Genomic DNA, 25,314 nt, shown 5'->3' with positions numbered 1-25,314 from the left:
ATGTTCAAAACTGTGCACTCTCCTCAAACAATAGCATCGTATTATTTCACTGTAATAGCTACTGTAAATTGGACAGTGCATTTAGATTAACAAGAATTTAAGCTTTCTGCCAATATCAGATATGTCTATTTCCTGGGAAATGTTCTTGTTACTTACAAGCTCATGCTAATCGCATTAGCCTACATTAGCGCAACCGTCCCGTGGATGGGACACCGATCCCAAAGAATCAATTATTAACTTGTCAACAAACTGGAATCAAATGTGAAATCAATCAAAGCTTGAAATCCTACAATATTAGCCCCTTTTTTTTCTATCTAAAATTGTTCTTCGGCTGTCCCCATAAGAGAATCCTTTGAAGAGCCCTTTTAAGTTCCATGTACAGTAGGGACTTTTCCACAGAGAGTTCTACATGCAACCCAAAAGGGTTCTACATGGAACCAAAAAGGGTGTTCCTATGGGAACAGCCAAAGAACCCCTTTTGGAACCATGTTTTCTAAGAATTGAGGCCTATATCTATTGTCTTTTTTTTGTTTAATCTTGGGTTAAATTGAACCAATTGCTGCTGCTGATTTTTTGCAAATACAATAGGCCTAGATAGTATTATTGATGAAATATGATTATATTGATAAAGTTTGATTACATTTCATTAGCTCTATTAAAACTCCCCTTTGGAACGACTTATGGAAAATACTATTTAGTTTTAAAGTGGAGATCTCTCAACAATCAACAATCTCACAATAGCCCATTGGTAATAGTCAGTGATAAATGCTTGGTCAAAACTCTGGATGGGACCCGGAATTGGATAGCTGTAGATAGATTTGATATGCCATTTAGCAGACACTTTTATCCATAGCGACTTACAGTCATGCGTTCATACATTTTACATGCGGGTGGTCCCAGGAATCGAACCCACTAAGTGCCATGCTTAACCAACTAACCTACAGGAGATCAACTTGCCAGTAGGAGGTGCTGTCCAGCCTATAGTTTTTCCTGATAGTGGACATAACGTTGAAGATCTGACATTGTTAAACTAGGTACAAAGGAGATTGGAGTGCCATTTTAATATGATGACATAATCCTGTGGTTTAAATGTCACCCTCAAAACAAAAGTTTGATGACTTTTTGCATATCTAATGTATTTACACTTAGATTCCACGTCACAATACGTTGACAAATTACATTGAAACAACATTGACTCAACCAGTTTATACCCAGTGGGTAGGGTGTTATCCGAGAGCCTGTAATATCTGTAAAATGTATTTCTGTAGAAAGTCTATCAAGAGTGACAGGCTACTCCTGTACCTATGGGCCACAACTATTGCTACTGTATGTATGAATGAGAAGCATCAAATCATGGAAAAAGACACGTACAATCACCATTTCATCAGCGTTGCCATGGTGATATATACTCTAGGCCATGGGTGTCATTGCTGTTCTACAGCTATTCTGATCTTACATTTTTTGGTGTTGGATGACAAAGAAATAAACTTAAAAAGGCGGTGTGTGTACATAAGAGCGCACGCATGTGTCTGCCTGTCTATCAGTCTGTCTTTCTGTCGTGTGTGAGTGTGAGTGAGTGAGAGTGAGAGAATCTCTGTCTGTCCATCGTTGTGTCTTTTTGTTGTGTGAAGTTGTGTGTATTACCTGTCTCCCTTGCTGTAGTCTGTGTGTGTACATGTGTGTGCGCACTCATGTTCTCTTTAAATATACAGTTTTTAACCGTCATTACCTGAGTAAACCCTCTCAAATCATCTTAAATTATAGTCTCATAGTCTTATGGGGCATATTTTTGGCAGATACAATTTATAGTCCAGAGACATTTGGCATATATTTTTTTAAGAAATGGAAAATATTGAAAGGTTATCAACACTAACTTGCATAGGTTAAAAATATTGAAATTATAGATATTGACAAAGTAAAATGTTGTAAATAAATTGTACTGTGTGGGTCAGATATAATTACTGAAAAAATATTTGTATGTTGTATTTATTTTTAGTGAGAAATATGTTTTTCATGAAGGCCAAAAAGCCCATGTAGAGATTGCAATTCCCCTGTCCCCTAAAGCCAGCCGTATTGAGGTCAGCCAAGGACAGACAGATGTGTGTGCTTGGCTCCATATCAGAAAAAACTAAGAGCTACGCTATAAACAGGTCAGTTTATAATGACACAAATCTGTATCAGACGAGTCATGTTAGAGACTCATACAGGACAGATAACTAAAATACATAGCCTAGTTTTTATCACATTAAAAAGACAAATATTTTATAGCCTCAGATCTGAATAAGCATGGGTTGAAACATGTATTTATTTTGGTCACAGACCAAAACAGAAACCGAAAGCACACGTATCTGAATCAGATTATTAAAATATGCAATACGCAAAACATTACAGAATCCCCAATGACCTCATTTAGTAATGATGATTTGTATCGTCATATGACTTTGCACTTTTTAAAACATTGTTCAGGTTTTCAATTACATTTCCCATGGTTTCCCAATCTGATAATCCAGATTTGTAGCCAGACAATATGACCCTCATTCTCCCCTCTAACCCTATGGTACGAAAAGTTGCCAATTGGGATGTTGCAATTATAGCATGCTCCACTAAAGAATATATGATATAATTTATGCCAAGTGGTGGCTTTTGTATCTCTCACCACTTTGTCAGAAAACCTCTAGTCTTTATGATTGTTCAACAGAACATCCTTTTGTATTATGGAACTATAGCAATGTTTACAGGGTTGACTTTCAATTAGATTTGTTTACTCATTATAGTTATTAATATAGATCTCACAACTTGAATTATGTAATTTTGTATTTATCCTTTATTTAACTAGGCAAGTCAGTTAAGAACAAATTCTTATTTACAATGACGGCCTACACCGGCCAAACCCAGACAATGCTGGGACAATTGTGCACCACCCTATGGGACCAATCACAGCCAGTTGTGATACAGCCTGGATATGAACCAGCATGTTTGTAGTGACCCTCTAACACTGAGATGCAGTGCCTTAGAACGCTGCGCCACTCGGGAATATGTGTGTTTATTTATTATGTTTATAGCTAAGAAGATACTCATCCAATGAAAAGTGTATTCTTTCATCACTGGCTGACTTTGAAGAAGGCAAACTGACAGCAGCTGATATTGTAGATGATCTACAGGCCTTCATGTTATACTGTTTATAGGCCTATACATGTAATGTAGCATATAGGGCTGTAAATGGTGCTCTATAATATATTACTGCCATGCAAGCTCTTCAGTAGCCTACAATAAGCATGAATGAATGGATGTAGGCTGTATGGCTAGGTGCTGTACATCCTTTCAATGAGCTGGACACCTGTTGACTCGCGTCAGCGACAAAGAGCTGTAGTTTACATCAAACGCGTGCATTTGACATCACAGGCATCCTTCTCCAGACGGTGGTTGCACACAGACACAAAGGCTTGTTGTGCACAACTAATTCAGCGCTTTAGAGTAGCGGTGTGTAAATACGTGGTAGGGGGCAGCGGATAGTGTTATGTTCAGTAAGACATTCTTATGCGGATTGGTGCAAGAGAGAGAGCTTTACATAATTACGTGCATGCTTTTTTCACGTGAAATGCTCCTTTAGAAGCGGGTTCCGTTAGGTTAGAGGCACATCGTTAAGCGAGCGGACAGTAAAGACTAAGTAGGTCAGTGATATTTGCACTTTATTTGCATGAAAAATCGCATTCAAGATGGTGTCTTCCTACCCTTTACCGGATGGCTTCTCGGAAATTGATGTATTCTCTTTAGGATCTTGTCTGCTCGTGGAGGGTGAGTGTCACGTTTTCTGATGGAATTCTGCCATAAATGTGGTAACTACAGTATGCTATGTTAGATCTGATGCTCCTTGGTCAGGAGGTGGTGGCCTGTTATGCTCTTTAACAGTGCCAGCGGTGTTATGTGACTTAATACAATATAGATGAAATGCTGATGTTGGCCAGGAAATTACATGATATATCGTAGAATGTCACCTTCAACAATTAGGAATAACACAATATTTTGGTTTAGAAGCACTTAAAAATGTGCCTGCTTTCATTTTTCAGGGAATTTGCCGCTTGGCTTTGCGCACTGTAGCCAAGTACCTCAACTCCAGGATGATTTCATCCACGGAGCTGAGGATTTGAGCGCAGACTGGAGTTGTTTTAAATTAGCCTCCTACTCCTTCCAGTCACTGCAGTGAATACTTAAATAATGTAAATTATTATACCCTCACATGCTGACCACACTGATGCAAGCGTTGCAAAATAAATATACACACACGTTATTCAATCATTGCACCCACACTGCTCGCGCGCCTACAAGAAAATAGAAGTTGCTTAAAAAAAACTTATTTGGGATAGGTGGGACATTAGTGTCCCACCTGGCCAACATCCGGAAAATTGCAGAGTGCGAAATTCAAATTAAATTACTATAAATATTAAACTTTCATAAAATCACAAGTGCAATACATCAAACTATAGCTTAACTTGTTGTTAATCCAGCCAAGGTGTCAGATTTCAAAAAGGCTTTACTGTGAAAGCAAACCATGCAATTATCTGAGGACAGCGTCCAGCACTCAAATGCATAACAAATCATTTTCAACCAGGGAGTTGCGACACGAAAGTCAGAAATAGCGATATAATATATGCCTTACCTTTGAAGATCTTCTTCTGTTGGCACTCCAAAATGTCCCAGTTACATTACAAATGGTCCTTTTGTTCGATAAAATCCTTCTTTATATCCATAAAAACTCAGTTTAGCTGGCGTGCTTCAGTCAATAATCCACTCGGTTTCCCTCTTTCAAAATGCATACAAAATGAATCCCAAACGTTACCAATAAACTTATCCAAACAAGTCAATCAATGTTTATAATCAATCCTTAGGTACCCTAATATGCAAATAAACAATAACATTTTAGATGGAGAATCGTTATTGTGTTTACCGGAGATAAACAAAAAGAACGCACCATGCGCTTGGAAACTACAGCCAAAATGGGAGCCACTTAAAAAAACTACAACTTCTCCCTCATTTTTCCAAAAACCAGCCTGAAACTCTTTCTAAAGACTGTTGACATCTATGGGAAGCCCTAGGAACTGCAATCGGGGACGATTGCGCCCTATTATAAAAGTGCCAGGCATTGAAATCAGTGGTATGCTGAATTATTTTTATTTTTTGATGGTTTGTCCTCGGGGTTTCGCCTGCCATATACTCACAGACATTATTTTAACGGTTATAGAAACTTTAGAGTGTTTTCTATACAAATCTACCAATATATGCATATCCTAGCTTCTGGGCCTGAGTAACAGCCAGTTTAATTTGGGCCAGCTATTCATCCGGACGTCAAAATACCGCCCCCTATCCCAAAGAAGTTATTAACACCACCCGGAATGGATGCGCTTGTGCGCCATCATGCGCAAATTGATTTTGTCCCCCCACACCAAATGCGATCATGACAAGCAGGTTGAAATATCAAAACAAACTCTCTACCAATTATATTAATTTGGGGACAGGTCGAAAAGCATTAAACATTTATGGCAATTTAGCTAGCTAGCTTGCAGTTGCTAGCTAACTTAATTTGTCATGGGATATAAAACATTGAGTTGTCATTTTAACTGAAATACACAAGGTCCTCTACTCTGACAATTAATCCACACATAAAATGGTCAACCAAATAGTTTCTAGTCATCTCTCCTTCCAGGCTTTTTATAAAGTCCAAAGAAGAACAAGACTGGAAGGGGGAGAGATGACTAGAAACAATTTGGTTGACCGTTTTATATGTGGATTAATTGTCGGAGTAGAGGACCTTGTGCATTTCAGGTAAAATAACAACTCAACGTTTATGTCCCAGGACAAATTAGCTAGCAACAGCAAGTTAGCCAAATAGAACAAATAAGCTAGCTAGCTAAATTGCCATAAATGTTTAATGCTTTTAAACCTGTACCCAAATTAATATAACTGGTAGAGAGTATGTTTTGATATTTCAACCTGCGTGTCGTGATCGCGTTTGGTGTAGGGGGACAAAATCAATTTGTGCACGCCTGGTTTCGGTATGGTGTTACTGTGTACCCATGTTTGCCCTCTGTTATTGCATGCCTTTGTTTGCTGAAAGCCATACTTTTTAATAAAACATTATCCAAAAGTGACTTGTTTCAGGAAAGATGGCTTATGTTGTGTGTCACTACAACACAGCAGAGGCAATTGAATGTAAACATTCGTTTTTTTTTTATCAAAATGCGTTTTTCTCACATGGAATAGCCTTCATTTCTCAGAACAAGAATAGGTTGACGAGTTTCAGAAGAAAGTTCTTTGTTTCTGGCCATTTGAAGCCTGTAATCGAACCCACAAATGCTGATGCTCCAGATACACAACTAGTCTAAAGAAGGCCAGCTTTCAAGCTTCTTTAATCAGAACAGTTTTCAGCTGTGCTAACATAATTGCAAAAGGGTTTTCTAATGACCAATTAGCCTTTTAAAATTATAAACTTGGATTAGCTAACACAACGTGCCATTGGAACACAGGAGTGATGGTTGCTGATAATGGGCCTCTGTACGCGTATGTAGATATTCCATAAAAAAGCTGTCGTTTCCAGCTACAATAGTCATTTATAACATTAACAATGTCTACACTGTATTTCTGATCAATCTGATGTTATTTTAATGGACAATTTTTTTTGCTTTTCTTTCAAAAACAAGGACATTTCTAAGTGACCCCAAACTTTTGAATGGTAGTGTACATTTTCAGATATATGTTTCTAATTTTATTTTATTTTGTCACACTCACAACCGTGAACAATATTTTGTAATTACATCGCCATTCATTTATAAATAATGATCTTGTGTGAGTTTATTTTCCTGTAATAGTGAATACAAATAAGCTAAAGTGAAGACGTTGTCAGCTATATGATATGATCATTATTTCAACTGGCTAGCCAGCTAATTTAACGTTAGCTAGTAAGCTAACAAGCTAGAAACTAACATTGACATTTACATTTACGTCATTTAGCAGACGCTCTTATCCAGAGCAACTTACAAATTGGTGCATTCACCTTATGATATCCAGTAGTACATCTATATCTTTTTGGGGGGGAGGGTAGGGGGGGGATAGAAGGATTACTTAATCCTATCCCAGGTATTCCTTAAAGAGGTGGGGTTTCAGGTGTCCTGGCGTCGTAAGGGCCACGTGAGACCAAAACGTCATGAGACCAAAACATTGTTTAGAAAAGTTGCTTTTAGTTGCCTGGTTTGCTAGATTGACATATGCTAAATTCATTTCTAAGCGGATGGGTTTATTGGTGTAAAAATACACCAGCTATGCTATTTTGGACCATCAGTCTGCTGATGTCATGCAGCCTGTAGTTTTTGTGTTAATACTTTTTAATAACGACAATGTCAAGTTTAATGTCGGACGACAATAGAATGTTCATGATGTTATTGCGACAACCGTCTACAGACATGTCGATAGACGTAGTATAAACCAGCCTTTAGTCTTGAAATCTTTGGTTGTTTAGTACACTATTGTTCTCACTCTGTTTAACACATGTTCTCACATGTGAATCCTTAAAGAGGATGGGTGGGGCTAAGACTTAAGAGGATGTGAATGATGCTGAATGAGTGTAGACAATGAATAGCTCTCCAGTAGGTGTACCAAAATATTCAAAATTGTATCAACTTTCAAAGCAGAATTACTTTCCCATTGTTCCTCAACTGTAGTGTATGATATACCATTTGCTAGCACTGAGTCCCTACCAATGTTCCCACTAAGCTGCGCGTGTGCATGGTCGCGCACCTCCTCTAGGACTGCCTCGCTGAAGAAATGCCAGGCCGTGCAGAGAAGCAAGAGATTGAACTTCATGAGTTTGCCCTATATAGATCAATGTTTTTTCTGTGATCGAATCAACGTTATATATCAGACCCTTATCAATGGAACAAACCAAAACAAATCTAACTTTGCGAGATTGAGTGTGATTTTGTTGGAGGCAGAGCTAGAGCACAACAGAGTACAATTGTATTGGAGGTGGTAGCCCATGAGCGGTGTTTCAATCAACCACGAATGAATGTGCTTTTCAGATCAGTTTAGAGCGCAGAGCCGCCCGAGCGTGTGCACATTTGTTGATATTCTTTGCTAGTTAGCAAGTTATTAGCCCAGTTATAGATAAGTAAAGGTCAGCAATGGGGAGTTACAGCTGCCTACAAGAGCACAAATTGTGTAGGCTACATTTCAAGCTCATTGAAAAGCCAGTTAGGTAAAAAGCTTAGTCGTAGTTAAAGGGCCAGTGTTGTATTTTGAGACAGGCTTGAATATGCAAATAAGCCAATAGGCCAATAGGCATTGTCTAATTCTCTGTATTGTAATAATTACTTTTATTTTGTAAAGTGGTTTCTTGCACCTTACAGTTCTCTCCAATGCAATTTGCAGTCACCTATTTGGCTCATGGTGTTACAGACCAAGTAAAACATTTTTTTAATGTAAAAACGTTTTTAAAAGTCTCATGCAATGAACACCTCATAAAGCCTATCTCCTAGAAATCAAAAGCTATTTCCATGTGAAAATGTTATTGGATTTGCTCCATTAGTTTTGTTAGTAGGTCTACATTATGCTCAAATAGCCACAATAGCCCATTGGCTAACTGCCTACAAATGTAACAGTACAGCCTCAGTGTTCACTGTAAAAAAACAAAAACATTAGAGGGAACATTGGTCTCTACTTTTATCCAATGCACAGTACCAGTCAAAAGTTGACACCTACTCATTCAAGGGATGTTCTTTATTTGTATTATTTTCTACATTGTAGAATAATAGAGAAGACATCAAAACTATGAAACAACACATGAAATCATGTAGGATCAAAAAAAGTGTTAAACAAATCAAAATAAATTTGATTTGAGATTCTTCAAAGTAGCCACCCTTTGCCTTGATGACACCTTTGCACACTCTTGGCATTCTCTCAACCAGCTTCATCTGGAATGCTTTTCCAACAGTCTTGAAGGAGTTCCCACATATGCTGAGCAGAGCACTTGTTGGCTGCTTTTCCTTCACTCTGAGGTCCAAATCATCCCAAACCATCTCAATTGGGTTGTGGTTGGGTGATTGTGGAGGCCAGTTCATCTGATGAAGCACTCCATCACTCTCCTTCTTGGTCAAATAGCCCTTACACAGCCTGGAGGTGTGTTGGGTCATTGTCCTGTTGAAAAACAAATGATAGTCCCACTAAGCCCAAACCAGATGGGATGGTGTATCACTGCAGAATGCTGTGGCAGCCATGCTGGTTAAGTGTGCATTGAATTCTAAATAAATCACAGACAGTGTCACCAGCAAAGCACCCCCACACCATCACACCTCCTCCTCCATGCTTCACGGTGGGAACCACACATGTGGAGATTATCCGTTCACCTACTCTTCGTCTCACAAAGACATCTCGGTTGGAACCAATAATCTCAAATTTGGACTCAGCCGAACAAGGATAGATTTCCCCCGGTCTAATGTCCATTGCTTGTGTTTCTTGGTCCAAGCAAGTCTCTTCATCTTATTGGTGTCCTTTAGTAGTGGTTTCTTTGCAGCAATTCGACCATGAAGGCCTGATTCCTCTGAACTGCTGATGTTGAGATGGGTCTGTTACTTGAACTCTGAAACATTTATCTGTGCTGCAATTTCTGAGGCTGGTAAACCTAATGAAATTATCTTCTGCAGCAGAAGTAACTCTGGGTCTTCCATTCCTGTGGCGGTCCTCATGAGGGCCAGTTTCATCATAGCACTTGATGGTTTTTGTGACTGCACTTGAAGAAATGTTCCCGTATTGACTGACTTTCATGTTTTAAAGTAATGGACTGTCGTTTCTCTTTGCTTATTTGAGCGGTTCTTGCAATAATATGGACTTGGTCTTTTACCAAATAGGGCTATCTTCTGTAAACCACCTCTACTCTGTCACAAAACAACTGTTAATTGAAATGCATTCCAGGTGACTACCTCATGAAGCTGGTTGAGAGAATGCCAAGAGTGTGCAAAGCTGTCATCAGGGCAAAGGGTGGCTACTTTGAAGAATCTCAAGTATAAAATATATTTTGATTTGTTTAACACTTTTGTGTTATTTCATAATTGTGATGTCTACACTGTTGTTCTACAATGTAGAAAATAGTAAAAATAAAGAGAAACCCTCGAATGAGTAGGTGTGTCCAAACTTTTGACTCGTACTGTATGAAACAACATTTCAAAAATTGCTACAGAAGACCTAATCGAGCAGGTAGTTCACAAATACAACTGCCGACTGTTTCCTCATTGCTGTTGCTCTAAGATGGCAACTCAGCACAAATCCGCATGTGCCAATTGAATCTCAACAAGGAAACAGTTGATGGTTGTATTTGATTAACATTTTATTAAAAAGTATGGATTTCAGCAAACAAAGGTTCTCTACAGAGGACAAACTTAAGGGTTTAAGTATTAAAAGTCTGCTCTCAACTCCATGGGTGAAATCATTTTGGAGTACTTTGCTATGCGCACTGCCACTGTGTTTATAGCCTATTCTGTTTTATGTTCCCTAAAGGTCTTCTGGGATTCTTCCTGAATGCCGTGACAGTCGCTGCTTTCATAAAAATAAGAGAACTGAGAACCCCCAGCAATTTCCTAGTCTTTAGCTTGGCATTAGCTGATATGGGCATCTCTGCGAACGCAACCATTGCCGCTTTCTCCAGCTTTCTGAGGTGAGTGACGTAGTATAACCTACTAATCCCCCCCCCCCTTAAAAGATTTAGATGCACTATTGTAAAGTGGTTGTTCCACTGGATATCATAAGGTGAATGCACCAATTTGTAAGTCGCTCTGGATAAGAGCGTCTGCTAAATGACTTAAATGTAATGTAAATGTAATCCTTTCCATCACCTAATTTACTTTCTACTTACACTGACTCATTGTTACAATGTTCTTTCACTGTGAAATACCATGAATTGAATGGAATATGGAATATTATATACCAGGGTTCTCCAACTGGCAGCCCGCAGGATGAATTTGGCTCACAAGTGGTTTTATTTTGCCCCCCCCAAGTTGTTTTAATTCAAACAATCAATCACATTTATTTATATAGCCCTTCTTACATCAGCTGATGTCATAAATTGCTGTACAGAAACCCAGCCTAAAACCCCAAACAGCAAGCAATGCAGGTGTAGAAGCACGGTGGCTAGGAAAAAAATCCCTAGAAAGGCCAGAACCTAGGAAGAAACCTAGAGAGGAACCAGGCTATGAGGGGTGGCCAGTCCTCTTCTGGCTGTGCTGGGTGGAGATTATAACAGAACATGGCCAAGATATTCAAATGTTCATAGATGACCCACAGGGTCAAATAATAATAATCACAGTGGTTGTCAAGGGTGCAACAGGTCAGCACCTCAGGAGTAAATGTCAGTTGGCTTTTCATAGCCGATCATTCAGAGTATCTCTACCGCTCCTGCTGTCTCTAGAGAGTTGAAACAGCAGGTCTGGGACAGGTAGCACGTCCGGTGAACAGGTCAGGGTTCCATAGCCGCAGGCAGAACAGTTGAAACTGGAGCAGCAGCACGGCCAGGTGGACTGGGGACAGCAAGGAGTCATTAGGCCAGGTAGTCCTGAGGCATAGTCGTAGGGCTCAGGTCCTCTGAGAGAGAGAAAGAAAGAGAGAAAGAATTTGAGGGAACATACTTACATTCACACAGGACACCGGATAAGACAGAAGAAATACTCCAGATATAACAGACTGACCCTAGCCCCCCGACACAAACTACTGCAGCATAAATACTGGAGGCTGAGTCAGGAGGGATCGGGAGACACTTTGGCCCCATCCAACAATACCCCCGGACAGGGCCAAACAGGCAGGATATAACCCCACCCACTTTGCCAAAGCACAACCCCCACACCACTAGAGTTAATTGTTGGACATGGAGTTAAATTCCTGGTGTTTTTAAGTCTAAGTGATTTTTATTTAAGAAATCTGTTCCCAAGTATGCCCATGCATAATAGAGAGACACGTGATCATTTACAAATGTAAGCAAGGTTTGAAATTATTATGTTTTAGTCAAACAATATATCTGTTTTGGCTTCTTGCAGTCAATTTGCAGTCTACAAATTATTTGAATTATGTTCCTTCCCCTCGACCATCCGCTCAATAAAAACTTGGCCCGCGGCTGAATCTAGTTGATGATCCCTGTTCTATACTATTCCTACAATAGTCTATAGTGGATCAACGCAAAGGAGGTTGTCGCTCTCTCTCGCTCTCTCTGACATATTCCAGTCAATTGGCTCATCAATATCTCTGCGTAGTGTTAGAGTAGTAGATCGATAAGGCCGGGGCAAAGACCAACAGGGTTTAGGGCATACAGTACATGTAACAGACCTCCCGGGGATTGTGCTGTGTAAAGGCGGAGGATTAAGAACTCTGTAATCAGGGAGTTGAACGATGACGTTGCCGTCTAGCTGATTTAGGATGAAAACAGGCACCGGATTCACTTCACATTCAAAATGGTTATTAATAGATGACCGTGGTCAATACAAAAGATCAGAAACAAGACACTGACCTTCCCTACAGTCTAGTTCTATGCTCTACCAGTCTAACCATTGGTTGTTGAGCATTGTAAAAGTCATTCACAACCAGCTGAACAAATAGACTATGTTAACCTCTATGGGCTATGTGGGACGCAAGCGTCCCACCCCTGGTACACCCTATCAACAACAGGTGAAATATCAAGAGCGCCAAATTTGAAAACAATTAAATGTCATAATTCAAATTTCTCAAACATACAACTATCTTACACCCTTTGAAAGATAAACATCTCCTTAATCTAACCACGTTGTCCGATTTCAAAAAGGCTTTACGGCGAAAGCATAAAGTTAGATTATGTTAGGACAGTACATTGAAAATAGCTGTGTGTAATGTTTTGTACATGCAAAGACACGCGTCACCAAAAGCAGAAAACCAGCTCAAATTATGCACTAACCTTTGACAATCTCCATCTGATGACACTCCTAGGACATTATGTTAGACAATACATGCATTTTCTGTTCTATCAAGTTCATATTTATATCCAAAAACAGCGTTTTACTATATCGTTGATGTTGAGGAAATCTTTTCCCTCCAATACCGCCAGTCAAATCAGCACAACAAATTAAATAATTACTATTCGAAAACCTTGGTAAATATCATATTGTCATTCAAATAATTATAGATTTACATCTCTTGAACGCAACCGGATTGCCAGATTTAAAAATAACCTTACTGGGAAATCACTCTTTGCAATAATCTGAGCACTGCGCCCAGAAAAATACGCTTTGCGATACAGACTAACCGCCATGTTGGAGAGATCTAAAATCGAAAATACTATGTAAATAATCCATTACCTTTGATTCTCTTCATCAGATGTCACTTCCAGGAATCCCAGGTCCATAACGAATGTAGTTTTGTTCGAAAAAGCTCATAATTTATGTCCAAAAAGCTCCGTGTTGTTAGCACATGATCTAAGCCCGCCGGACTTCTCTTCATGAAAGAGGGGAGAAAAAATATTTACGTTCGTTCAAACATGTCAAACGTTGTATAGCATAAATCATTAGTGCCTTTTTCAACCAGAACATGAATAATATTCAAGGCGGACGATTGCATTCTCTTTTAAAACGTATTGGAACGAGAGTACCCAACATGAACTCGCGCGCCAGAGTCTTGTCGGCCACCACCGTTCCAAGGCTCTTGTTCGTTCAGTTCTCACAGTAGAAGACTCAAACAACTTTGTAAAGACTGGTGACATCTAGTGGAAGCCATAGGAAGTGCTCAACGATTAATAAGCCCCTGTGTGTTTCAATGGCATAGGCTTAAAGGTAATTCAACACATCAGGTATCCACTTCCTGTCAGAATTTGTCTCAGGGTTTTGACTGCCATATGAGTTCTGTTATACTTACAGACACCATTCAAACAGTTTTAGAAAATTCAGAGTGTTTTCTATCCAAACCTGAACAATAATATGCATATTCTAGCTTCTGAGTTGATGTAGGAGGCAGTTAAAAATGGGCACATATTTTTTTCAAAATTCTCAATACTGCCCCCTATCCCCAACAGGTTTTAAGGCCTAATGTATTGTCTTTCCCCCTCTTTACTATGTCCTTCTCCAGGTACTGGCCCTATGGCTCTGATGGCTGCCAGACTCATGGCTTCCAGGGTTTTGTGACAGCTCTCGCCAGCATCCACTTCATTGCTGCCATCGCATGGGACAGATACCACCAGTACTGCACAAGTAAGTGGAATGAGTTTCATAGGTCTCTTAAGTCTCATACATATCCACATACACTCATCCCCAACAACAAATGCACACTAGATAGGAGTAATTGAATAGTCATCATTTAGGTGAATAAAATAACTCAATCACTGTTTGGAAAAAAGACTTCAATGCATGGCTGAGCGCATATAGTGTAGAGGCATAGACTATATCAGATACTACACTTTATATCAATCAAATTGATTTATAAAGCCCTTTTTACATCAGCAGATGTCACAAAGTGCTATACAGAAACCCAGCCTAAAACCCCAAACAGCAAGTAATGCAGATGTAGAAGCATGGTGACTAGGAAAAACTCCCTAGAAAGGCAGGAACCTAGGAAGAAACCTAGAGAGGAACCAGGCTCTGATGGGTGGCCAGTCCTCTTCTGGCTGTACCGGGTGGAGAATATGAGTACATGGCCATTTAAGGCCAGATTGTTCTTCAAGATGTTCAAACGTTCATAGATTACCAGCATGGTCAAATAATAATCACAGTGGTTGTAGAAGGTGCAACAGGTCAGTATCTCAGGAGTAAATGTCAGTTGGCTTTCATAGCCAAGCATTCAGAGGTCGAGACAGCAGGTCCGGGACAAGGTAGCACATCCGGCGAACAGGTCAGTGTTCCCTGCCACAGGCAGAACAGTTGAAACTGGAGCAGCATCACAACCAGGTGGATTGGGGAACACCAGGAGTCATCAGGCCAGGTAGTCCTGAGGCATGATCCTGGTGCTCAAGTTCTCCCGGATGGGAGAGAGGGAGAGAGAGAATTGAGGGAGCATACAGTACTTACATTTACACAGGACAGCAGATAAGACAGGAGAATTACACCAGATATAACAGTCTGACCCTAGCTCCCCGGCACATAGACTATTGCAGCATAGATACTGGAGACTGAGACATGGGTGGGTCAGGGGACACGGTGGGTCGGGGGACACTGTGGCCCCGTCCGACAATATACCCGGACAGGGCAAACCAGGCAGGATATAAGATGACGCCGGAGAAGATGACATGGCTCCAGCCGATTTTGTTTTTTGTTTGCTTATTTGCGTGATTTGTAACTTATTTTGTATATAATGTTGCCGTTATTGTCTCTTATGACCGAAAATAACTTAAAATAACAGGACTGAGATTACTCACGACGAACGAGCAGAATCCTCTTTTTTTCCTTTCACGACTCTGACGAGCCCGATGGAACAGGCCCCGATCTGTGTGAAGAGGAGGCGGAGAAAGAGGGGCCGAAGGTCCGCTGCCCTCAGAGTTGGCAGGCGATCGAATAAACCCCCACTTCCCTCCATTCTGCTAGCAAACGTGCAATCTTTGGACAATAAAGTCGACAAGGTACGCAGAAGATTAAACTACCAACGGGACATTAAAAACGGTAACATCTTATGCTTCACGGAATCGTGGCTGAATGACGACAACATCAACATATAGCTGGCTGATTATACGATGTACCGGCAGGATAGAACAGAGGCGTCTGGTAAGACAAGGGGTGGCGGTCTAGGTTTTTTTAAACAACAGCTGGTGCAGGATATCTAAGGAAGTCTTGAGCTATTGCTCGCCTGAGGTATAGTTTCTCATGATAAGCTGTAGACCTCACTACCTACTGAGAGTTTTCATCTGTATTCTTTGTAGCTGTTTACATATCACCACAGTCAGAGGCTGGCACTAAGACAACATTGAATGAGCTGTATTCCGCCATAAGCCAACAAGAAAATGCTCACCCAGAGGTGGCGCTCCTGGTAGCTGCGGACTTTAATGCAGGGAAACTTAAATCCGTTTTTACCAAATTTCTATAAGCATGTTAAATGTGCAACCAGAGGAAAAATAACTCTGGACCACCTATACTCCACACACAGAGACACATACAAAGCTCTCCCTCGCTTTCCATTTGGCAAATCTGACCATAATTCTATCCTCCTGATTCCCTCTTACAAGCTAAAATTAAAGCAGGAAGCACCAGTGACTAGATCAATAAAGTGGTCTGATGAAGCAGATGCTAAGCTACAGGACTGTTTTGCTAGCACAGACTGGAATATGTTCCGGAACTCCTCCGATGGCATTGAGGAGTACACCACATCAGTCATTGGCTTCATCAATAAGTGCATCGATGACATTGTCCCCACAGTGACCGTACGTACATACCCCAACCAGAAGCCGTGGATTACAGACAGCATCCGCACTGAGCTTAAGGCTAGGGCTGCCGCTTTCAAGGAGTGGGACTCTAACCCGGAAGCTTGTAAGAAATCCCGCTATGACCTCCGACAAACCATCAAACAGGCAAAGCATCAATACAGGACTAAGATCGAATAGACCTACACTGGCTCTGATGCTCGTCGGATGTGGCAGGGCTTGCAAACCATTACAGACTACAAGGGGAAGCACAGCCGAGAGCTGCCCAGTGACACGAGCCTACCAGACGAGCTAAACTACTTCTATGCTCGCTTCGAGGCAAAAACACTGAAACATGCATAAGAGCACCAGCTGTTCCGGACGACTGTGATCACTCTCTCTGCAGCCAATGTGAGCCAACCTTTAAACAGGTCAGCATTCACAAGGCTGCAGGGCCAGACGAATTACCAGGACGTGTACTGCGAGCATGCGCTGACCAACTGGGAAGTGTCTTCACTGACATTTTCAACCTCTCCCTCTCCGAGTCTGTAATACCAACATGTTTTAAGCAGACCACCATATTACCTGTCCCCAAGAACACTAAGGTAACCTGCCTAAATGACTACCAATCCGTAGCACTCAAAGGCTGGTCATGGCTCACATCAACACCATCATCTCAGAAACCCTAGACCCACTCCAATTTACATACCACCCTATCAGATCCACAGATGATGCGATCTCTATTGCACTCACACTGCCCTTTCCCACCTGGACAAAAAGAACACTTATGTGAGAATGCTTTTCATTGACTACAGCTCAGCGTTCAACACCATAGTGCCCTCAAAGCTCATCAATAAGCTAAGGACCCTGGGACTTAACACCTCCCTCTGCAACTGGATCCTAGACTTCCTGACGGGCCAACCCCAGGTGGTAAGGGTAGGTAACAACACATCCGCCACACTGACCCTCAACACAGGGCCCCTCAGGACTGTGTGCTCAGTTTCCTCCTGTACTCCCCGTTCACTCATGACTGCACGGCCAGACACGACTCCAACACCATCATTACGTTTGCAGATGACACAACAGTGGTAGGCCTGATCACCGACAACGTCGAGACAGCCTATAGATAGGAGGTCAGAGACCTGGTCGTGTGGTGCCAGGACAACAACCTCTCCCTCAACGTGATCAAGACAAAGGAGATGATTGTGGAATACAGGAAAAAGAGGCCCGAGCACTCCCCCATTCTCATCGACGGGGCTGCAGTGGAGCAAATTGAGAGCTTCAAGTTCCTTGGTGTCCACATCACCAACAAACTAACATGGTCCAAGAACACCAAGACAGTTGTGAAGAGGGCACGACAAAACCTATTCTCCCTCAAGAGACTAAAAAGATTTGGCATGGGTCCTCAGATCCTCAAAATGTTCTACAGCTTTACCATCGAGAGCATCCTGAGTGGTTACATCACTGACTGGTATGGCAACTGCTCGGCGTCCGAGGCACTACAGAGGGTAGTGCGAACCGCCCAGTACATCACTGGGGCCAAGCTTCCTGCCATCCAGGACCTCTATACCAGGCAGTGTCAAAGGAAGGCCCTAAAAATTGTCAAAGACTCCAGCCACCCTTGTCATAAACTGTTCTCTCTGCTATCGCACGTCCAAGAGGATTTCTAAACAGCTTCTACCCCCAAGTCAAAATAGCTAGCCGTGATGGCCGAGCTATGTACTCAGAATATTGCAAAATGTGCTTTCGCCGAAAAGCTATTTTAAAATCGGACATAGCAATTGCATAAAGGAGTTCTGTATCTATAATTCTTAAAATGATTGTTATGTATTTTGTCAACGTTTATCGTGAGTAACTTAGTAAATTCACTGGAAGTTTTCGGTGGGTATGCTAGTTCTGAACATCACATGCTAATGTAAAAAGCTGTTTTTTGATATAAATATGAACTTGATTGAACAAAACATGCATGTATTGTATAACATAATGTCCTAGGAGTGTCATCTGATGAAGATCATCAAAGGTTAGTGCTGCATTTATGTCATGTCTTGACCAGTAATAGGGGTTATTTGTTATTGTAGTTTGGTCAGGACGTGGCAGGAGGTATTTGTTTTATGTGGTTCGGGGTGGTTGTGTGTTTAGTGGTGTGTTTGATTTATTATTCCGGGGTTTTGGGCACAGTTCTATGTTAATGTATTTCTATGTTTAGTCTAGTTCTTTGTATTTCTATGTTTAGTTTATTGGGGGTTGAACCCTCAATTGGAGGCAGGTGTTTTCTCGTTGCCTCTGATTGAGGGTTCTATAAATAGGTATGTGTTTGTTTTAGTATTTGTGGGAGATTGTGCTGTGTATAGCTTGTGCCTTACCGGCCTGTTAGTAGTCGTTGTGGTTTTTTTTGTGTACGTGTTGTTTTGGTTCACCTTCTTATCCATTTAATAAAAAGAAGATGAGTGCACATTTCCCCACTGCGTCTTGGTCCACTACGACAACCGTGACAATTTAGCCATGTTTCGGGTATTTGTGATCCATGCTAGTTGCTTGGAAATGGCTGTGTGGTTTTTTGTGTCTATGTACTCTCCTAACGTAATCTAATGTTTTACTTTCGCTGTAAAGCCTTTTGGAAATCGGACAACGTGGTTCGATTCAGGAGAATTGTATCTATACAATGGTGTAAAATAGTCCTATGTATGAGAACTTTGAATTATGACATTTTGTGGTTTTAAATTTGGCGCTCTGATTTGTCACTGGCTGTTGAATAGTGTGGGACGATTGAGGTTAAAGGCACAGTCAACTTATTGTATGTAAACGTCTGACCCACTGGAATTGTGATACAGTGAATTATAAGTGAAATAATATGTCTGTAAACAATTGTTGGAAAAATTACTTGTGTCATGCACACAGTAGATGTCCTAACCAACTTTCCAAAACTGTTGTTTGTTAACAACAAATTTGTGGATTGGTTGAAAAACGAGTTTTAATGACTCCAACCTAAGTGTATGTAAACTTCCGACTTCAACTGTAATCTCGCTCTTGTTATTTCACTGCTTAATTGCATTTTACTTTTATCTCTTATTCTTATCTGTATTTTTTGAAACTGTATTGTTGGTTAGGGGCTCATAAGTAAGCATTTCACTATAAGGTCTACACCTGTTGTATTCGGCGCGTGTGACTAATAAAATTTGATTTGATTTAACCCCACCTACTTTGCCAAAGCACAGCCCCCACACCACTAGAGGGATATTAACAGACCACCAACTTATAGCCCACGAAGATCTCCACCGCACGAGCCCGAGGGGGCACAAAACTGGACAGGAAGATCACGTCTGTGACTCAACCCACTGAAGTGACGCACCCCTCCTAGGAACGGCATGGAAGAGCACTAGTAAGCCAGTGACTCAGCCCCCGTAATAGGGTCAGAGGCAGAGAATCCCAGTGGAGAGAGGGGAGCCGGTCAGGATTCAAGCAGCCGTGTTTAGCATTAACTGAAGTTTATTTAATGTTTATCCAGGTATCTGGAGAGTAGAGCATTGCAGTAGTCTAATCTAGAAGTGACAAAAGCATGGATGAGCTTTTCTGCATCATTTTTGGACAAAAAGTTTCAGATTTTTGCAATTTTCTGAAGATGAAAAAAAGCTGTCCTTGAAATATTCTTGATATGTTCATCAAAAGAGAGATCAGGGTCCAGGGGTAATGCAGAGGTCCTTCTGTTTTATTTTAGACGACTGTACAACCATCAAGATTAATTGTCAGATCCAACAGCAGATCTTTGTTTCTTGGGACCTAGAACTAGCATCTTTATTTTGTCCGAGTTTAGAAGTAAAACATTTGCCGCCATCCACTTCCTTATGTCTGAAACATAGGCTTCCAAGGTAGGCAATTTTGGGGCTTCACCATGTTTCATTGAAATGTACAGCTGTATCATCCCCATTGGAGTGAAAGTTGACATTGTGTTTCCGAATGACATCACCAAGAGGTAGAATATATAGTGAAAAGAATAGTGGTCCTAATACGGAACCTTGAGGAATGCCAAAAGTTACAAATTATTTTTCAGAGGACAAACCATCCACAGAGATGGACTGTTGTCTTTCCGACAGATAAGATCTAAACCAGGCAAGAACTTGTCCGTGTAGACCAATTAGGGTGTATAATCCCTCGAAAAGAATGTGGTGATCGATGGAGTCAAGACTAAGCACTAAGGTCTAGGAGCACGAGGACAGATGCAGAACCTTGGTCTGACGCTATTAAAAGTTAATTTACCACCTTCACGAGGGCAGTCTCGGTGCTATGATGGGGTCTAAAACCAGACTGAAGCATTTCGTATACATTATTTGTCTTCAGGAAGGCAGTGAGTTTCTGTGCAACAGCTTTTTCATTTTTTTTGATGAATGGGAGATTCGATATAGGCCAATAGTTTTTTTTTCAAGAGAGGCTTTATTACTGCCACTTTGTGAATTTGGTAAACATCCGGTGGATAGGGAGTCATTTATTATGTTCAACATAGGAGGGCCAAGCACAGGAAGTAGCTCTTTCAGTAGTTTATTTGGAATAGGGTCCAGTATGCTGCTTGACGGTTTAGAGGCCATGACTATTTTCATGAATGTGCGATACAGGACCGGAGGCAAAAGCATAATCTTTTTTAATATGACAAACTACGGGTAGCCTACTTTGCTGACATTGACAAACATATCAATAAAAACAACACTGTCCACATAATAGGCATACAATAAGGTGAGACACAAATACAATGAGGTTCATCTAAACTGGAGGAAATTATTGTCCATAAAAAAACTTAGTGGCACTGACCCAACAATGATAAAGAGTGAATATGCACAGTACGTGCTCACTCACCGGAGATATGGCTGATGCTCTCCGCTAGTGCCAATAAGGTAGGCTATTCTGTTGTCTGCGCAATTAAATTGAGAATTTTATTTTGATAAAAGACAGAATAGAGTCTTTTCATTGCCTTCTATTTATATCAGAACTTAGGATATGACCCAGATGCAGACAGCTACAGTCAGTTGTTTTTTTACCCAAACCGGGCAGGTAAAAGACGGGTCAAAGGCAGGCAGAGATCTGTAGTCCAGGGCAGAGTCAATAAGGTAAAGAACGGCAGGCAGGCTCGGGGTCAGGGCAGGCAGAATGGTCAGAACTGGGGAAACAGAACTTGAGAAAGCAGGGAGACGGGAAAACACGCTGGTAAGACCTGACAAGATAAGACGAACTGGCAACAGACAAACAGAGAACACAGGTATAAGTACACAGGAGATAATGAGGAAGATGGGCAACACCTGGAGGGGGATGGAGACAAGCACAAATATAGGTGAAACAGATCAGGGTGTGACAATTTACAGCCATAATCATTTGCTTTCCAAACTATGTTTTCCCGCTGTTTTTTTTAAATATGTACCTGGCTGGGCATCTACTTTTCACTGACAGTCGCAACTCAACAATACTCTGCCCATATTGCGCACTGCCTTTCCTTCTGACTGAAAGCAATGTGATAAAATAAAATTGGGGAAGAAGATAATGATCCTCTGTGGCCAAATCATAGTTTAGGAGCCTATTTTGATAGATTTTACTTATTTCTGTAAAGACTAATAGGCTAATTAGGCTATATAATTTGGTAATTTAATTCGATTTAGTTTACCCTAGCCTTATGGACTTGTCACCTATGCATGGGATTATAGGCGTGTGTGTCTTCTCGAAATAAACAAATGAAATAGGGCCTAGGCTAAAATACAGCATAATCTAAAACCGTAGAACAACATCTATCCGGTAAAGTCCACAAAGCATATATATAAACAGTACCAGTCAAAAGTTTGGACACACATACTCATTCAAGGGTTTTTCTTGATTTTTACTATTTTCTAAATTGTAGAATAATAGGGAAGACAAAACTATGAAATAACACATGGAATCATGTAGTAAACAAATCAAAGTATATTTCAGATTCTTCAAAGTAGCCACCCTTTGTCTTGATGACAGCTTTGCACACTCTTGGCACTATCTCAACCAGCTTCAAGAGGTAATCACCTGGAATGCTCTTCCAACTGTCTTGAAAGAGTTCCCACATATGCTGAGCACTTGCATCACTTTCCTTCTTGTTCAAATAGCACTTACACAGCCTGGAGGTGTGTTTTGGGTCATTGTCCAGTTGAAAAACAAATGATAGTCCCACTAAGCGCAAACCAGATGTGATGACGTATCGCTGCAGAATGCTGTGGTAGCCATGCTGGTTAAGTGTGCCTTGAATTCCAAATAAATCACAGACAGTTATCAAAATAAAATTCTCAACTTAATTGAGCAGACAAAAGAATAGCCTGTCTTATTGGCACCAGCGGAGAACATCGGCAATATCCCCGGTGAGTGAGCACGCACTGCGCATATTCACTCTTTATCATTGTTGGGTCAGGGGCAGAACGACACATTTTTTACTTGTCAGCTCAGGGTTTTGTTCTAGCAACCTTTCGGTTACAGCCCCAATGCTCTAACCACTAGGCTACCTGCCGCCCCACACTTAACCAGCATGGCTACCACAGCATTCTGCAAAACACCCCCAAACCATCACACCTCCTCCTCCATGTTTCACGGTGGGAACCACACATGCGGAGATCATCCATTCACCTACTCTGCATCTCACAAAGACATGGCGGTTGGAACCAAAGATCTCAAATTTGGACTCATCAGACCAAAGGACAGATTTCCACTGTTCTAATGTTCATTGCTCGTGTTACTTGGCCCAAGCAAGTCTCATATGGTTGTCCTTTGGTAGTGGTTTCTTTGCAGCAATACGACCATGAAGGCCTGATTCATGCAGTCTTCTCTGAACAGTTAATGTTGATGTGTGTGTTACTTGAACTCTGTGAAGCATTTATTTGGGCTGCAATCTGAGGTGCAGTTAATTGCAGATTTCTGAGGCTGGTAACTCTAATTAACTTTTCCTCTGCAGCAGAGGTAACTCTGGGTCTTCCTTTCCTGTGGCTGTCCTCATGGAGTCAGTTTCATCATAGTTCTTGATGGTTTTTGTGACTGCACTTGAAGAAACGTTCAAAGTTTTTGACATTTCCCGAATTGACTGACCTTCATGTCTTAGAAACTCTACGGGATCGGTGTCCTCCCGTGGGACGGTTGATCTAACGTAGGCTAATGTGATTAGCATGAGGTTGTAACTAACACAATTTTTTCCCAGGACTTAGTCATATCTGATATGGGCAGAAATCTTAAATTGTTGTTAATCTAACTGCACTGTCCAGTTTACAGTAGCTATTACAGTGAAATAATACCATTCTATTGTTTGAGGAGAGTGCACAATTATGAACTTGAAAATGTATTAATAAACCAAATAGGCACATTTGGGCAGTCTTGATAAAACATTTTGAAGAGATATGCAATGGTTCATTTGATCAGTCTAAACGTTGCACATACACTGCTGCCATCTGGTGGCCAAAATGTATATTTTGTCTGGGCTGGAATAATACATTATGGCCTTTCTCTTCATTTCAAAGATAATGGTACCAAAAAATATCCAAAAAATCTGTGGATTATCTTTTACCTGGTCTGATGTGTTATATTCTCCTACATTAATTTCACATTTCCACAAACTTCAAAGTGTTTCCTTTCAAATGGTATCAAGAATATGCATATCCTGGCTTCGGGTCCTGAGCTACAGGTAGATTTGGGTATGTCATTTTAGGCGAAAATTGAAAAAAGGGTCTGATCCTTAAGAAGTTTTGATGGACTGTCATTTCTCTTTGCTTATTTGAGCTGTTCTTGCCATAATATGGTCTTGGCTTTTACCAAATAGGGCTATCTTCTGTGTACCTTGTCACAACACAACTACTGACTCAAATGCATTAAGAAGTGAAGTGTCACATCTGCTCCTGCCAAACCCCCTAGTGGTCATCCGGTGTCCACTGGTATTTTTGGACGCCGATTTGGCCTATTTGTTTTCTTTCTTTTTTTTATAGACCTTTATTTGACTAGGCAAGTCAGTTAAGAACACATTCTTATTTTCAATGACGGCCTAGGAACGGTGGGTTAACTGCCTTGTTCAGGGGCAGAATGACAGATTTTTACCTTGTCAGCTCGGGGATTCAAGCTTGCAACCTTACGGTTAACTAGTCCAACGCTCTAACCACCTGCTTTACATTGCACTCCACGAGGAGCCTGCCTGTTACGTGAATGCAGTAAGAAGCCAAGGTAAGTTGCTAGCTAGCATTAAACTTATCTTAGAAAAAACAATCAATCAATCATAATCACTAGTTAACTACACATGGTTGATGATATTACTAGTTTATCTAGCCTGTCCTGAGTTGCATATAATCGCTTAGGTACACATTGCTCCAACCATAAACATCAATGCCTTTCTTAAAATCAATACACAAGTATATATTTTTAAACCTGCATGTTTAGTTAATATTGCCTGTTAACATGAATTTCTTTTAACTAGGGAAAATGTGTCACTTCTCTTGCAAACAGAGTCGGGGTATATGCAGCAGTTTGTGCCACCTGGTTCATTGCGAACTGTGCGAACTATTTCTTCCTAACAAAGACAGCCGACTTCACCAAATGGGGGATGATTTAACAAAAGCACATTTGCGAAAAAAGCACAATCGTTGCATGACTGTACCTAATCATAAACATCAATGCATTTCTTAAAATCAATACACAGATGTATATATTTTTTAACCTCCATATTTAGCTAAAATAAATCCAGGTTAGCAGGCAATATTAACCCGGTGTTTTTTATTTTGCGTTCATTGCACGCAGAGTTAGGGTATATGCAACAGTTTGGGCCTCCTGGCTCGTTGCGAACTAATTTGCCAGAATATTACGTAATTATGACATAACATTGAAGGTTGTGCAATGTAACAGGAATATTTAGACGTAGGGATGCCACCCGTTAGATAACATACGGAACGGTTCCGTATTTCACTGACAGG

At 40.8% G+C, this 25,314-nt stretch overlaps 1 protein-coding gene across 1 annotated transcript in view; it reads left to right on the top strand.

The window, feature by feature from the left end:
* The first annotated feature begins 3,282 nt into the window (after nt 1-3,282).
* Nucleotides 3,283-25,314, top strand: part of LOC115194085 (RPE-retinal G protein-coupled receptor-like) — a 38,955-nt gene continuing 16,923 nt past the window's right edge. Inside the window, exons 1-3 of the mRNA XM_029753435.1 lie at nt 3,283-3,795; nt 10,540-10,696; nt 14,119-14,240. Coding sequence (XP_029609295.1) covers nt 3,717-3,795; nt 10,540-10,696; nt 14,119-14,240 — 358 coding nt within the window. The 5' untranslated portion in view covers nt 3,283-3,716. The remainder of the gene's footprint in view (nt 3,796-10,539; nt 10,697-14,118; nt 14,241-25,314) is intronic.

Source organism: Salmo trutta, chromosome 5 (assembly GCF_901001165.1).
Source record: "Salmo trutta chromosome 5, fSalTru1.1, whole genome shotgun sequence".
Lineage (NCBI taxonomy): Eukaryota > Metazoa > Chordata > Actinopteri > Salmoniformes > Salmonidae > Salmo > Salmo trutta.
The sequence above is the reverse complement of the archived record's forward strand: the minus strand, read 5'-3'. Positions and strand labels throughout refer to the sequence as shown.